The sequence below is a fragment of the Danaus plexippus genome, chromosome 10 (genome assembly GCF_018135715.1).
Source record: "Danaus plexippus chromosome 10, MEX_DaPlex, whole genome shotgun sequence".
Classification (NCBI taxonomy): Eukaryota; Metazoa; Arthropoda; class Insecta; order Lepidoptera; family Nymphalidae; genus Danaus; species Danaus plexippus.
The window spans coordinates 1,794,124-1,812,151 of NC_083543.1; the positions used below are offsets into that span (position 1 = coordinate 1,794,124).

An 18,028-nucleotide genomic window follows, 5' to 3' on the forward strand; every position below is an offset into this window, starting at 1 on the left:
TTACTTAACTTTATCATAAAATTTCCAATCTTTCCTTCTCTACTGCGTCTGTCAAGATATGTAAAACAGGATGCTTACCGAAATTTATGTTCTTCTAATTGCGAAGATTTTAAAATGATTCGCGGTTTCTGTATTTCTATCATAAAAAAATCAATTAATTTGCGTCAATGTTATTGGAATTAGTTATTATCTTTGTACGTCTTTTGCATCATCAGACATAATTACGCTATAATTTCAACAACACACAATAAATACATCTTTTTACATACGTCAGTCTGATATTTTTTTAATAGTTTATCATTACAGAAGATAGAAAAATCAGTGATGGAATATGTAATATATAACGCAGCCATTACACGGTTACGGACCAAATGAAGTGTGTCGTGTGAAGGCCATTTTAAGAGTGAATCGGATATTAAAGTTTTAAACCGGTTTTATTTACTTCGAATCTTAAAAACAGAGTCGTTTTCATCAAATAGTTTACAATGAATAAAAGCTTACTATAGAAATTCACCTTAATTTCATACATTTCATATTGAACGAGTTCTTTGTCTTTTACCTTAAAGATATTAATATTTTTTGTATTCGATTTATTTGTTTGTAAAGATATAAAAAATATATATATTTTATTGTTTTGTTTAAAATTTTTTATATAAAAATTGATGTTTCATCAAATTTATCGCTACATCTTGTATTTTTTCTACATAAAAATGTTTTGCTAGGTCCATAACAGAACGGTATTGTTAAAAGTCTATTAAAAAAACTGTATTACTTAACGGTAAACGTTTTAATTGACTATATGCATGATATGTTTCCAATAGCTCGTTATTGTATCCATTATAGTATACGCTTAACTACAGTTAAATTAATCTAAATACTTGAGATCTTCATTTGTTTATATAGGTTTTAGAAATGTTATAGGTTTTTAATGAAATTTTTTTTCCCTAGCTTTGCAAATTTAGAATGAAATTTAGAAACGGAGTAAGTCATTTCACTAAGCACATTATAGAACATTTAATTTGTAACCTTATCTAACAACTAATGGTATTTTCTTAGTGGTTTGAAATTTATATTTATTTTGCTTTGGTACGTAATAAACATTACTATTACACGTACGTAAAATACGTACGTACTTAAGTCTAGTACGTAATAAATAAACAATATTTCGCCAGTATACATTTTCATAAATTATACTATGAACACTTTAATTTTTTAGGTAATTTTTTTAGTTTAATACATAAAATAGTGCGTGTTTCAGCTTTATACTTTGCGACATAACTTTATTTTACCTTTTCTTCATATGTATTATATCTCATTTATTTTTTCTAAGCTAAAATTAATCTAAATAGTTTAACGAAAAACTTAAGATTTTTGTTAAAAATCAGCTTTTTAACGACTAAGTAAACTTGCCTTAGGATACGTCTATGCGTTTTACGGTAGACGGAAGTATATTTCTTTATTAATACATTTAAATAAATATTCCTAAAGTGACGAAATAAAATTGATTCCAAAATAATTCGTGCGTAGCTAATTTCGACATATGTAGATTTTTAATCGAGCAATTTGATTGCTGATTGAGTCGTATATTTTTTTTAATCGGTATGGGTTTTCCGATTTTTTGTTTTCATTTAAATATGCATGACTAATTATAGAGAGGATTCCGATATATATTTTTTTTAAAAAGCTACTTGTATGTGTAATGAATGCTATGAATTAATCGAAAGTTTAAAAAGTTAAGTATGTGGAATGTGAGTATTTATAAAAATAAATATTTATGAAAATATTTCGTTTTACATTAAAGACATTTACATATCTTTCAATTTCTAGTCGTTTGATGATTTTAGTTATTCTTATATTCTATTTCACGATTAAACGGAAATATCGTTGAATGGTTTGAAATGTAAGAATAGTTGTTTATTAAACAATATTTGTTCCTAAATAATTTCATCGATCCTTGCGATAAGGCAAGTCCAAGATGACCTATAAAATAACGAAAACGCTATAGAATAATAAAAACCTCCTCTAAATTGTATAAAAAAACGGCTAAACTAAAATATTTAACAGCCATTTCCTTAAAAAGAATGATAAGCATCGCTGATGACCTTACTTCACTTTTTTAGTACATAATAACTTAATAAGGTTATATATAAAAAAATGGTCACAATATTCAATAAGTTAAGTCATATCAAAACCTTACCTTCAATTGTTATTTATTAAAAAAATTAATAATATTATGTAGTTTTAACTAATATTTAAGCACACAGTTTGTCAACCCTTTAGCTTATACTAGTGACTGCCATTTTACTTATTATTTATATACAAATATAACTCATAAAGTAACATCGTAACGTAACGCACTCTCGCTCTAAATATATTTATTTATATAGAGTGCGTAGCGTATATATATATATATAATTTTATAAAGAATTGAGACGACTCTTTTACTATTTAACAAAGTTTTGTATATCTGGACGTGAGTACAATCTTTTCACTGTATTAGTAATAAAATGATTTTACAAATAATGATATCGAAAGCAAATATACTATCTTATTTTCTTATAAAATAATATGAAATTATAGAAAATCGATAAGTCGTAAAAAATTGACATCCCAGTTTTATGTCAGGACACCACACAAATTTATACATTTTAAATAAAAAATATAAAATAATAGAGATTTTATTTTTAATAATCACTTCCATATATATTTCTTTGAATATATTCCATTTCCTTATCAAAAATGTAATAAGTCTTCTTTTGTTTGAGGAATGTTACCTCTGTATCCTGCTATTCGTTTCCTTGTATATAAATTTGAAACAATGATCGTACTCCGCATTTATTTTTACATTTTACCTTGTATAAATATTAATATATATACATATATTGTGAGCAAGAATAAAAATTTAATTATTTATTTGTAAATATTAATGACTAATACATGAAATGCTGGTAATACTGTTATGAAAATATATCAACAGCTGAGTCATAGAATCAATACAAATTCATATTTCTGACCTCTCGATTATATTGGCTCATGATTTTTTTATTATGTACTAATAGTATACAAAAATAACCCATCACATCATATGTATTAGAAAAATTATGACTTCTAGTTTGAGCCTTCTTTTTTCTAATAAATCTGCATTTTTTGTGGACCCATTTTAGTGCAATATTTTTTTATCAGTCACATACTTACGTCATAGCTATTGTATATTCTAAAAAATAAAAAATACAATAAAATTCACAGCTCCATAATACTATAAATTTTTCTCGCAAAAGAGGAATGTAAGTAATGGTTTTATGTTGCAAACGTTCTGAATACTGACATGGATGAAATAGTATACTAGCCTTTCTCACGGCGCTTTTTAGTAAAAATAAGTCACGGTATCTTCATCATTCATGGTATGCTTTAAACAACCCACAATTCCGTAATTTATATAAAAAAAAAGGTCGCAGTATTATTCACCAGCATATTAATATTTCTATGATCTTAGAATAACTGCTGTTCACGAGCATTTTATGAAATTAATGTTGAGACAATATTTATTAGACCGTTATAATAATTCTGCCATATTCTACGTTCATTCACTGACTGCAGTGAAAATATGTGATTAGAAAGAATAACCCGTCACTCGCGTCGCGGAATTTTTACGTATTAGTAATTTTGTTCAAATTTTATGTATTGTAACTTTGAATAAATTCCGTGAAAGCGTTGTGTACAATTTTGGACAGACCGTGAACAAGATTAACAAGTCCCTGGCTGTCAACAGGTTCTCAGCGGAACGGAGTTGACGGATGTGTATCCATGAGTATACTTTCATTTTAATTAAGTATATACATCTTAACATTAATAGATATGATTTGTTTATTGTTATCCGTACGCCAATCTAAATCAATTTTAACCCAATAACTATCGACGTCCCACATGTTATGTGAAATCGATTCGTTATAGATAATGACATGGCGTTTTAAAATCTCGGGAGACAATATCGGTTAGTATTTTATAAAATATTAACCACAATCATTAGCGAACGAGTTCATATAGTGTAATAAATATGAAACATGTTAATAAAACAAACATTTCTATATTGAAATTTAGAACCATATAAGAGATTTCTAACCAAAAATGTATCCATCCATGCTTTAGAGAAAGCGGGTACGCTCTACTGATCGTGGTCAAGTGGATCTTCTGTTAGCTGTTATTTCGTTAAATGAAACTACTTATTTATTGATATTTTAAACGTTTTACTATCGCATTAAACTTCTTTTTATTATATTAAAAGTATTATGCTCATAATAAAGATTTTTATAGCTTTCTACAATATTTAATTGATTGATGGTTATCGAACTTAACCTGATTCATGTCAAATATTCTGACAGAGATTGGTATTAACAATTTATGATAATAGCATATCCATAAAGAGAATTACTTTATGAATTACAGGCTTATTAACGTATCAAATCCATCATTACGTATTAAAAGAACTATCAATATAATGAGTGGGCAAAAGCCTTGGTTTTATATGTAATATTAAGTGGGTCGGATCAATAGTGCTTGTATTATAAACCACAGTATTAACACCAACAAGGCCGATGGTTTTGAAGTTAATTTAAGTTTCAAACCACCAATAATTAAATTATTTTAAAATATTTCATTCATTCAGCATAGTAAGTGAATGAATGTAGGAAAGAAAAAGTTATAGCTGTAATTTATTTACAAATCCTAAAATTGTAAGTTAATTTTACGTACAAACTATATTAAAACTTTTCTACACACATTTCTCTTTCATCTAAAACATGTGCCTGCAATCTCCTTAGATATTCTCATGAAAGGAAAATCATCAACCCGATACTTAAATAACGTCTTGGACATTTTAAGGATAGAGGTGGGTGGGTGGAGCTATTGTCCTTCTGGCTTCCTTGTTTTCTATACTACAAAGAAGACTGTAATTCATTCAGCAAAAACACGTTTCCAGCATAATTTTGGTCTGCTTAAGTAAGGATTCCTTTTATTCATAACACGTGGAATCATGTTATCGAAAATAAATATCTTATACTCATCTATGGATAGGATATTTGTTTTCAATAGATGCCTCCATATGTTATGTATTGACATCAAACCTTACGATATTTGACTATTTATAAACATAACTATTAGCACACTGCTATCCATTTTTCGTAACGAGCAGATGCTCATTTGTCCTTTGTATTGTGCCACGTCTGTCTGTTGTATAAAAATGCAAGTAGTGGCCCACCAAATTTATACATTGATTTCAATATATTTATGACTTTAATTTCTGCACTAAACCTAATAACACAATTACCACAAATCAATGTCACTATCGGTACTGATCCAAACCAAAGCCAAGAGTATACGTACAAATCTGTCCATGATATTAGAACAAGTATTGTTAGCAAAACTTATAACGGGTATAGAATATTTTTAATGATTACGTTATTTATTGTATAAGAAACACTTAACGTTTTTTATTCTGTTCACAGTTTTACAACGTCATTAAAAGTTAAGATTCACTCTTTATACTTTAAGGCAAATAAATGTACAACAATAATTTAACCTCCGTGATATCTCTTTAATAGCGCTAATATTATTGATGAGATGTTGAATAATATAGAGTATGACATAGAGAGTAATTTAGCCAGATAAATCTCTAAAACCAACTCATATTGGAGAACAAAGTGAGTGGGATAAATTTATAAAAATATATTTTCAAATAATTGATAGTAAATGTGAAACCTCTAACTTGATCAACTAATATTGAATAATTATCTATATATATGTCCACTGGAGGAAGTTTCTTATTGTTTAAACGGGTTCATCTTCCATCGTAGGTGTAGATTACTTGATAGTTACAAACATTGTTCAAAACTAGGAAACAATTTTGATAATTTTGTTCGTCCATGAAAGTGGTCGTGGTTGGTAGGTACTAGCCTCAATTTTAATTATACCGTGTTTGCTTAACTTCTTTTAGAAAGACTTTCACAAATAATAATAGGGTTCTTTATAAGATTAGCTACATTCAATCACCAATATATCAAAATAGATCTTAAGGCATAGCTAATAAGAGATAACTATTTTATTTGTATGAAAAAGTTATAGAAAATTATTTGTAATCGACATAATATAAGTTGTGGGTACGATTTATTATCGTAGTGAGGGATTTGCAAGGTTTTTGGAGCAATGTATGTCTTATATAAATTTGAAATATAATACTGATCAATCACTTTGTTATTTGAAGATCATAAAGCTATACATTTTTTATTGAGATCAATTTCAAAAACACAATATATCTAAAAAGCGCTCGTTTCCTAGATTTCATAATGTAATATTAGCAGAGTTAATCAAGGTTTGTAAAATTTAACGGCCATCCAATAAAATTACTTCTATGTATAAAATATATATTTTCTGTTTCAGGGGCCTAGTCGCAAGATGTGTATGGAGTCGGAAATACGAGGACCGAAAACTTTCCTCATATAACATATGTGTTACGTGTTTCATAGTGCGTGTGACAAAAGTGTCAATGTGTTTGTTATGTGGTCATTGGCTACAGAACAGATGAATCGACGAGGGTATTCAAATATAATAACGACAGCTGTCCAATGAAAATTAAAATGCTTCTTATCATTGGAATTATATATGGATGTTTTTCAACAGGTATGTTGTTATAATATTTATTAGTTTTTTTTAATATTTCAGATTTATAGTTTTCCGAAAAGTGATAAATTTGAGAATTCATTAGAAAGTCACGAAAATAACTTAATTTTTTTTACAAAGATCGCAAAAAAAATCATTAATATATACGTTAGGAACGTCTTTGAACCATCCATACGAGTATTAGAATTCCGCCAAGTATTAGATGTTCTTAGAAAGTACCAGGATATAAGAAATGAGCAGCAAGTCTAGTTTTGATCCGTATGTGGCACACGCATCCAGAGTTCAGTTCACATACACACACTCATAGAAAGTTTTTCTATGATCCCCTATATCTATTCCCCTCGCACATCAACATTTATACGTTTGTGGCAAGAGATAGCCAACGGGTTTGTTTCTAAGAGTCATTGACGTATCCGTAGAGTAGGGACTATCACATAGAATAACGTTTATGTCACTTCTCTTTCCTTCCGCTGGTTTGACTATTCGCGCGAAAGGGATGTGAGCTGGGAAACAATTCTGAAATACGATATTTGCTTCTATATAGTACTAAGGTAACAGGAACACAAGAAGCTTAAAGCTGGCTGTTTTAAATAGAAACTGTTCTGATATATTGAATTCTGTCTTGAGATATGTGAACAAAAAAGAAACTAATATAACGGTTTTACTATTGCTGATTTATATCTATAAATGTCGTTTTTGTAACGATATACAAATTTATTAAGCAGTACCTTAAATAAAGATTATGTATTATTTTATGCTTTCAATATTTAAAATGTAAACATAAATTACTTTTATTATTTTAAAAACGTTCGATTACATGATAGACAATAGATAAAAAGTTGGTAGCAGCACTTTTTGAATATTTTTTTATATACATATGAAATTCCATTTACTCTGTCGTCTTTAGTAAAAAAAATTAAGTTCCGAGAAAGTCTTCTCGATTAAGATATAAATCAAAAAATACAGATATCAATCTGTGTTAATTAATAGGATCGTGTGGGCTTGTCACATAGAAGCTATTGAAATACTAGACATTCCGTTTGTAGTACATCACAGTAATTTTTATGACTACTTGTAACTCGTCAAGTGGGAAATATGTTTACGTATGTCATACACCTTCCACAGGTGAAAATTGAATTCTAAGATTCTCAAACTAATTAAAAGATACGTTCAACTTTATCATTACGCGTTTAAGTTAGAAAATTGAACGCAGCCACTTTATTAGTCTAGGACGTACCGAGTACCACATTTCTCACAACATACTAAAGGATTTTCGCTCTTACGGAATACACATTAGGCTGTTTTGACCTTACCACGAGATTCGGAACAGCTCTGTGGGTTTATGCAGCCCTGGTACAAACCGACGCACACACATTGCAGTGCCCCGGTTTCTTTCATATATCAAGGTCACATGTGTTTCGTCTCATTCGCACGCCAATTTGAATTGTAAGAATGACAAGGCTGCAAAATAGCGAACACATCAGAACACGGCACTAGTAACATAAACAAGAAAACTTCATAGCTTAATTAGGTACATGCCAACCAGATGCATTGAGAACAATTAATAATTTGATGTTACAATTATCTATACACTCTTATGACGCATATAAATAAAGATTTTTTTATGAAGGAATACTTGAAACGGTTGGAAAAATAATTTATGTTCGGAACTTGAGTAGATAAGAATATAAATTAAGAAATTCATAGTTTTATCTGTGCGAACGTGTTTAGAATGACTAAATTAATTAAAAGGCGGTTTAAATGGCAGAAAAACTATCGAAACAATTTTGAAAGACCTTTAAGTATAATTTACTATAACTTTAACGCGTGTTAAATACATCTAGAATTGAAAAGCATGAATACATACAATTAATAAAATAAATTTTTATTAATATTGAAACAAATATTTAATATTCCGTTAGTAGTTTTTTCCACAAATAAAGAAAATATTTGAAAAGTATTAGAGTCGCTGACGTTTATTCGATTTGACGATTCAGGTCTCTATGAGCAAAATGTTATAATAAAATGAAGAAAGATTTCCACAAATAAAAACAACATTGTTTTTATTAGCATTTTTTATATATTTTGACTATATAAACTAATATGAAAACAATAGTTATTATGAAACAATTCCATTTAATATCTGACTATTAATATAAAATCTTTGTAATGATTTTCATATAATAGTTTCATAAAATATGTGTTCAGATTGACCTTAATGTATTATGTTTATTATGTTTAGTTTCAGGGCTTGTTCTCATAAAATCCAACACAAAATTTTGAAATTAACAACAGTTTAGAAGAGAAATTCTGATATTAGATTTATGTTGAGTATAAATGAAAATGATATACAAGGTCGTTTGTGCAAAGAATTTCTGATTATTATAAATTACTTTAAGGGTTCATTATTTTACTTGGACAAATAGAAACCGTGAAGAACCACTTGATGACAGTCTGTATCTCTTTTCGGAATCATGAACAGGCAAATTAGTCTAATTTAGAAGAAAAGAATACTTTTTGCTTATGTAAAATGTTACATTATATGCCTATTGGAGCTGGTAAACTCAGCATGATTTATTACGAAGTATACGAAGAAAATGATTAAAACTGAAAAGTTTTTTCCTCAGTACATTTATCTTTTGTTTGGAGAATATTGACTTCCTACTTATTTACGACCCTTTTTAATGCATTATATACATACCTTTTTTGTGATATTTTTAAATGGATATAACAGGTGCTGTACATAGATATATGTCTCATTTTTAATGAGGTTATGATTTAAAAAACCCTTGTATATGATATATGTGGTTCTAATAATGTTATTCTCGAGCTAAAAATCATATACAGTCTTTAATATTTTCTTACGTTATTAACCCCATCAAGGGTTGTTGTGACTTTTTATGTGACATATAAATCGCACTTCCTCAAATAAAATGTTCATAAAACCGAGGACTGCTTAAAATTCGTTATAAAATATAATAATAACCTTCAAATTTCTATATCAGAGTTATTAAATAAAATGGACGCCCAAATCATTAAATGTAACGTCGATCGTAAAGTAAATATTAGATTTTGCTCTAAAATTATAGCTATGAAATACCTGAAGGCAGTTAAAGCTTAATTGTGTTATACGTAAAACGTTAAATATAACAAAAAGACTAGATTGGTTGCCTGATTATTTTATATAGAATATTTGGTTCAAAAAGATACTGCTAAACTTTATCACTCAAATAATTATTTAAGTAGGTGGTAACTGTAGGTGGTAGAGCCTAGCTGTGGTCAAGTTACTGCAGATCGAACATGGGCTGGCTCGACAGAAGATCGGCGTGAAGTAGTCTTTAATGGTTACGTTTCGTCCGATGAGCAAGAGAGCCGGTTCCCATCCTTTCCTACCCCTTCCCTTTTCCGTCCCTTTCCCACTTTTTCTCCCCCTCTTCCCTAATCGATGGTGGCAACACATCCGCAAATCTATGTTGCGGATGTCCATGGGCGACGGTACTACCTCCATCAGGTAGGCCGTCGGCTCGGTCGCCCCCTTTAGCATAAAAAAAATTGAGAAAATAAGTATCAAAACCAGAATACATTTAACGTATATTAACTTTTTAGTTACCTGTATTTCAATACATTAATATAAATGTCAATTTAATTTTAACAGCGATCGAAATCTAGTGCTTTATGACAATTCTTTGTTTCGTTAAATTATTAGTAATTTTTTCCATCGAGACATATCATGATATCCTAAATAATTACCAGAACACAATTTTAATTAAAATAGATTTATTAGACATGTCTGCAAAGGTTGAATTCAAGAATTGATTGCTAGGCGTCCTCCAACAAAACAAAATCTTATCATTCATACTGTTCATAGTGTCAAAATTACGAAATATGCGTTCAGAATACATAAATGGAAGTATTACGTGTCGTTTGTAATCGGTCGGTGAAAGTGAACTTTCTCTCGCTGTTTATTAAACCAGTTAGTTATCCTCGAGTTTTAGCTTTTATCATTTTACCTCTTAATATTGGATTATATTATGTAATGAAACAAAATGTCTTACTATTGCGTGATGTTTTTATAATTCAGTTCCAGAGAAGACAACAATTACAACATTTTCATGAGGCGACTAATCCCTACAAAAAAGTCTATAGATTATGCGTAATAAAATAATAGGTTTAACATCCCTAAAATAAAACTGGTATCTAAAAAAGTATAAAATACAGGTACTTAATAAATTTCTTCCACGTATCGTTATAGCAAAGCGCTATAGGCAGCAAAACGAATAAGTGATATTTTTCACCACCAGACCTAAGGGTAACGGTAATTACTCCTGGATATCTTTGGAATACTAATACCATGATTAGCATAATTATGTAAGGATAATTTATCCTAAATTTCCTTTGAAATGTATAATATAGAAATGTTTATAAACCTCTCTCTTGTTTAATCTATAAATCTTCTATTTATACCTGTATTGTTTCAAAAACTCAATGCAAAGGAAGGACATAAGTTCAATGCCCTCATTTGAATACATTGCTTATAAAAGCTAGGGCCGCTTTGAAATAAAGCAATTCAATTGTATTCTTAGAAAAAATATACTTACAAGTTGGTATGGAACACTGTCCGCAATATTTGTTTTATTTATAGTTATTGCTTATAAATTGACATTTATATTTTAATACAGATATGATCAAAGATCAATGTTTAATAATTAGGGTTTAAAAAGTTATTTTCAACTTTTATATTCATATTTTTTAATTTTTATTAACCTGAAAATCTCATATTTTTTTAATAAGTTTTAATATGATATTCGTGTTTTCATTTTAACTAGCTTCGGCTCTCGTCATATAAAGTAAATTGGTTGAAAATTGCTTTCGTGAGCTATAAAACCCACATTTTTCTTGCATTAAAAACGTAAAAAACATCGTGTAAATATTTTTTTCATGTAATTTGACTTATGCGCTAGCATGAACTTGTAAGGATTAAAAAGATTTTTTTTTTCACTAAAAATAAAAGATTTTTTTTCACTAAAAATAATATTTTATACCAAAGTAAAACACTTGTTTCATACTATTTTAGAAGACGTTGGTGACTTTTGTATTTCAATAAAACACTTAAATATTATATTTTGATTGTAGAGTAGCCTTTTATTTATAATTATTTATCACTTCGCCACAATGCAGTCGGCTTATAAAAATAAGAATTTCAAGTGTAAGTGAACTTAATTAAACGAAATAATATGCAAAAATGTTATATCTCAGGAATATCCATTATGAAATAAACAAGAAATGAAATCTTTATGAGATTTAATTATTAATTTAAAAGTAAATTTACACTCTTTGTATCGTATTTTATATAAGCCAGTAACTGTACATATGTGACGTAGTTGAGATTGATGAAATATAACATAGAACGGCAAACATAAAGGATTTTATGTCGTCACACATCATCTTCAAAGTAAGTAGGAAATGTGGTCACTTATTGACAAATAAATCAAATCATGTGACATCTCTTGGTCTGTAAGAGTTCAATAAATTTACTGGTATTCCAACACGTAAAAAAATATCTTTTAGTGGATTTTTTTTTTCATGAACAAAACTTCACTAACGGCGCATTAACTTTCAATTACAAAAGTTAAGCTTAGAACTGAGCTTAAACATTTTTAACGAATCTAAACTTAATCTATCGACAGTTTGAGTACATGTTGCAGAACTTGATAGCATTTTAAAAATTCTTCGGAATAAGTTGGTTCTAACATTGTTACCTTAATTAGAAATGTTATTTTTTTCCAGTGTCTCCACAATTACCACCTGGATTCAGTTTACCGGCCATCACTCATGTAGACCGTAATTGGTTTGTCATGTCCAATGACCCCATCGGTTCTGTGGTTACAAAAGTTTATAGTGATCGTACTGGAACACAAAATGTAAAATACGGTTTGGAGACTTTTGGGCCTCCAACTCCTTTTAAAATTGATCCCGTTTCCGGTATAGTTACTGTCAATGATACTTTAAAAGACAAGGTAAACATAAATTATGTTTAAAGAAATTCATGTAACGCTTTAAATAATACAGTTAAAATAATAATTTGGTTATTGCATTTTTTTGTTTCTTTTTGTCGTAGTTTTTTCGTTATTATAATCTCTATTTTCTTTGAGGTAAAATAAAAAAAATAATGAAAGACTTTTTGCAGGAAAACCGAACTTATTCACTATGGGTAACGGCATTCGATGGTTCATCAATACCTCAGCGGACAGAAGTTATAGCCTCTATTACAGATAAATCTGGTTTTCGACCCAATGTACCCCGACCGCCACCCTTTGCTATTCCCAATTATCCTACCGTTCCAATGCCACCAAAATTTCCTAGACCTTCACAAAGTACTCAACTAACAGAGACACAAACTGAAAAAACAGTACTTGACACAACTACGGCAATGATCTCAACAACAATACCATTAGAAAAAGAACAAGATAATGAAAAGAGAGATAGAATACAAAATGAAGAAAACAAAAAAAATATTACTAAACTGGCAGTCGAAGAGACTTCGATGGGAACTGATATGCCTTTAACGGTTATACCTCTTATAGCTATTGGTGGATTAGTTATAATTGTCGCTGGAGTAATAATATTTGTTTGGAAAAAGAACAGTGTTAATGCGAAGATAAAAAAGGATGACATGGTGAGTGAAACCCTATACATTTTCGTAACAAAAATATACAACGTAGGTTTGAATTGATACGGAATAGGGGTACAAATAAATATGACCAAAATTCATTTCATCCCATGTCAAAATTAAGAGCATATTTTTCTTATTTCGGTTGTCCACAGAGCAAAGACTCAAGTGGCATCGTGTTACAAGACGCAACTATGAACTTATGGGACCGTCCCCGTGCATATTCTAATCGTTACGAATCCTGGGATAGCAACCACTTACAGGTCAGTTTTGACCTCTTTCACTTATCATCAGTACTATATCTATCAAAAAATTGCTTAATATTTACATAATCTTCTCGCCATAAAAAACCAAAACCATTTTGAAACATCCATTACTGTTTCTTGTAACTATGAATAACATAAGTGAATTGAAGGGCGTATTTATATTCCCGCAGGTTTAGTGTTTAAAACACATATATATGCATATAGTATTTTATTATTTTAAATAATAAAAAATAGGTATTATAATGTATGGTCCTAATAACAAATGAGTACTTTTCCTAGAGATGTACTTTCTAATTAAATTAATAATTCATTCAAAATTTGGACTAGCAACAATCAGAATATCGTATTCCAATTTCTTTATCAATAAAGCTACCCTGCCACGACTCGACTCGGTGGCTTGAGCATTCTATATATTTAATCGTGCCCACGAAGGTGACTTACTTTGTCATCACATAATATAGAAGAAACATTGTAAAAGTGTCGCCGCCACAGTATTGGAGAACTTTAATTAGGATTTTTGTAATAAACCTTCTAGATGGCACCTCCATTCCGATGTATAGGATATACGACACGACATCTTAATTGGTAAAGAAACTGACACGAGAAGTTCCGTAGGTTGCTGTTTTTAATCTTGCGAATATTTTATAATAATTAAAAAATTAGGAAGATTTGTCTATTGTTAAAACAATTATACATCTTTACCTTTCATTTTTTATATCTTTTTCATAAAAAGTTCAGTTGATTAGATAAATTTATTTTAGGCATCTGAAGAGACAACAATCAGCAAAGAAGAGCCTCGGGATGCTTGGGAATTTCCGCGACATCGCCTTAGGATATTTAATATTGTCGGCGAAGGTGCCTTTGGTCAAGTATGGAGAGCCCAGGCCATTGATATTGATGGTGGGATATAAAAATAATTTAGAATTACACTATAAGTTCCATAGTTATTTCAATTCTCTAATCGATAAAAAAGATAATTAAAAGCTACAATTAAATATAGGGTTTTCCATTAAGGGCGCTTGATCGTGCAGAACTTCCATCGTAGCGTGTGCTGTGTGGCACGTAGCGCCGTCCTGTTGAAACCACATGTTGTCCAGATCCATATTCTCGATTTCAGGCCAAAAGAAGTTGGTTATCATCGACCGGTATCGCTCACCATTGACGGTGACGGCCACACCATTATCGTTTTCGAAAAAATACGGACCAATCACGCCTCCGGCCCAAAATCCGCACCAAACAGTCACTTTCTGCGGGTGCATTGCCACTTGGTGAACCTCGTGTGGATTGGTCTCGTCCCAAATACGGCAATTTTGCTTGTTGACATAGCCATTCATCCAAAAATGCGCCTCGTCGCTGAAGATGATTTTTTTGCCAAAATCGGCGTCAACTTCCAACTGCTCTAATGCCCAGTCAGCGAACACACGGCGCTGTCTATGGTCATTAACCTTGAGCTCTTGGGTCAGCTGGATCTTGTACGGGTGCAGGCTCAAGTCACAACGCAAAATTCGCCAAGTTGTCGTCTGCGAAAGGCCGAGTTCCTGTGCGCGACGCGGAATTGACTGCCGCGGGTTTTCGAGGACACTGTCGCGCACAGCGGCGATATTCTCGGCAGATCTCGCGTTACGTTGACGCACGGGAACCAGCTGATTGTTAACTGACCCGGTTGACTCGAATTTGTCCACCAATCGACGGATAGTCGACTCGGCAGGACGATCATCGCGACCGTAAAACGGGCGAAGTGCGCGGAACGTTGCTCGAACTGAAGACCCATTTTCATAAAACAATTTTATGATTTGCACGTGCTGCTCGACACTGTAACCTGCCATGGTGGTTTGGGAGGACGGAATGAATATAACACACTACATTTGACAGCTGTCACTCAAACAACATGGCCGCAATCAGCTGTCAAAGTTCAAGCGTCCCTATTGGAAAACCCCTTACATTGAAAGAAATTTCTATAAATGTAATATACACAAATATTATTTGAACTATTTCTTTTTCATGGTAATGTTAAAAGTTAAAACATAACATTGTTTTATGAAATATTACTTACTCATTTCGAATATTAAATATACGTTAGTTAATTGAAATAAATATATAAATTAAGAATAAATTTTAAAAATATAAATCATGAATTTTTAGATGACTTTGATTGAAAAGAATCTAACTTGAGTATAAGTTTAGTGTTGGCTTCGCTTAAGATATTTTTTATTGTATTTTAAGCTAATAGTCAATTATTTATGGTATTTAGTTTATTAAAGTATTAACTTCAAAAAATAGTAGAGTTTCTCACTAAAATAAATATTCTTTTAAAGAGCTCCTCACTAAAATAAATTTGCTTTCTAAAACATAAGTTCCTGTGACAGCGAATAGAAATTGCTTACAATGTTTATGCCTTTGTATATGAGCACTAACAACAACATTTGTTTGACATATAAAAGATATCGAACATCCAAATGTTTGATATCAAATAGGAAGAAGAATAAAGTTAATATTTGAAATAGAGGATATAAATTACAGGGTCGTAGCGTTGCAATTGTTTGTTTGAATATGACGTATACTTAACAAAGGATTTTCAAATAATTGTAACAATTTCAGGTAAGAAAGGAGAGCAAACGGTGGCTGTGAAAACACTCAAAGAAAATGCATCAGAAAAAGAAAAGGCAGATTTATTACAAGAATTGAATGTGATGAAGAATTTGGGAACACATCCCAATGTCGTTCGTCTCATAGCTTGTTGTACAGATATGGTAAGGGTGGATCAGCTTAGTTATGATATTCGATTTTATTTAAAACAGTAAAATATTGTAAGAGAAAAAAAAGCAAACTTAATAAAGCTTCAATGTACTTATTTAATTGAATACACAGTCCAGTATAATTGCTGATACTTGTAATATTATTCCGTATGTTTGACTTTCTTTATATAATCAAATCGTTCAAAATACATAGAATACGATTTTCTTTAAAGGAACCAACCCTTGTGATAATGGAATTTGTGAGTTTGGGTAAGCTTCAACAATTCCTTCGAGATTCTCGCGCTGAGCGTCACTACGGAAATACTCACGGGGGTAGCCAATTTCTGACGTCACGGGATTTAACGCATTTCGCCTTCCAAGTAGCGAGGGGCATGGACTTTTTGAGTTCCAAAGGGGTAAGAAATAATTGAATTCGTTTGAATAATAGCTATATATGTACGTCTTTATGTTGCGTTAGTGTGAAAAAGAAAACATCAAGATAATTATTTAAAAATATACAAAGTATATAAAATTTTGCTGATAAAATATGTTGTCATCGTTATTATTCATGTTATGGAATACTCATTAACCCCCGAGTGTGATGTATTTTTTACTTATTAAAAACTTTTGAACTTGTAACATGTTTTAAGATCGTCCTGGGGCAGGAAGGTGAGTTACGTAAAAATATACAAACTTTGAGATTAAAATGATCCTATACATGAATTCTAAAATTTCATATTAGATACAACCTTAATTATTATATTATCTATTAAAGGTGGCCATGTTGTGTAAATATTATCAAAAAGTAATTTATCCATAACTTAAAATAAAATAAAATTATTATCTGCTCAATTTTATTCGTTGAACAGGAGTTTTAAGTTTTACAATATATATATTTACTTAACTACGAGTATAATGAATATAAAAAATGTTTTGTGTTTATACAAGTTGTGTTTTATACTAAGATGATGAGATATGATATTTTTTATATCTTTGTCCTCCAAAATTTATAGGAAAAAAATATTTTTCGTTGGTTTCTTTAAAAGCACAGTAATATAAATGTTATGAATTAATTTTCCAGATCATACACAGAGATTTAGCGGCGCGTAACGTACTGATTAACGACGAAAGAACGTGCAAGGTTGCAGACTTTGGTTTCGCTAGAGACATCGGTGGCACCCACGTGTATGAAAGGAAAAGTGATGGACGCTTACCTATTAGGTACGGTTTTGTTTTTATTAAGTAACTATAGAGCGTCTGATTTATATACCTTATATAATAAATACCTTATATAATAAAAATCTTTGTCTTTGTTATCGTTTCTTATGTATAAAATTTAAATAAGCAATAAATATGAGTTCCACTTTTAAATATCAACAGATGGATGGCACCAGAGTCACTGTACGATGATATATTTAGTGTTAAGTCAGATATATGGAGCTTTGGTGTCCTTCTTTGGGAGATTGTGACGCTAGGCTCGACTCCTTATCCTGGTTTGTCCGCAGGGGATGTTATGAAAAAAGTAAGTTATTTATTATTTCCTTATCAATAATAAATATACAGTAAAAGTCTGTATCGATTTAAATTTGGTGAGATACTTAATATATTTTACCCAATTTCTACTTAAGAAAACGTTGTTTTCGTAGAAACAAAATTTTGCATTTGTACACAGCCATTCGTTTAAT

The 18,028-nt window shown here is 30.4% G+C and overlaps 1 protein-coding gene across 4 annotated transcripts in view; it reads left to right on the plus strand.

Moving 5' to 3' along the window:
* The window catches only part of LOC116766840 (tyrosine kinase receptor Cad96Ca), a 30,399-nt gene that overhangs the window by 10,704 nt on the left and 1,667 nt on the right, over positions 1 to 18,028 (plus strand). For 3 of the 4 annotated variants that reach the window (XM_032656963.2, XM_032656965.2, XM_032656964.2), the window contains exons 2-10: positions 6,433 to 6,672; positions 12,460 to 12,689; positions 12,860 to 13,348; positions 13,498 to 13,605; positions 14,370 to 14,508; positions 16,207 to 16,358; positions 16,577 to 16,759; positions 17,425 to 17,564; positions 17,724 to 17,865. In XM_032656963.2, the coding sequence (XP_032512854.2) occupies positions 6,618 to 6,672; positions 12,460 to 12,689; positions 12,860 to 13,348; positions 13,498 to 13,605; positions 14,370 to 14,508; positions 16,207 to 16,358; positions 16,577 to 16,759; positions 17,425 to 17,564; positions 17,724 to 17,865 (1,638 nt within the window). In that variant the 5' untranslated portion in view covers positions 6,433 to 6,617. The remainder of the gene's footprint in view (positions 1 to 6,432; positions 6,673 to 12,459; positions 12,690 to 12,859; positions 13,349 to 13,497; positions 13,606 to 14,369; positions 14,509 to 16,206; positions 16,359 to 16,576; positions 16,760 to 17,424; positions 17,565 to 17,723; positions 17,866 to 18,028) is intronic. The other variant, XM_032656966.2, reaches the window with a different exon arrangement.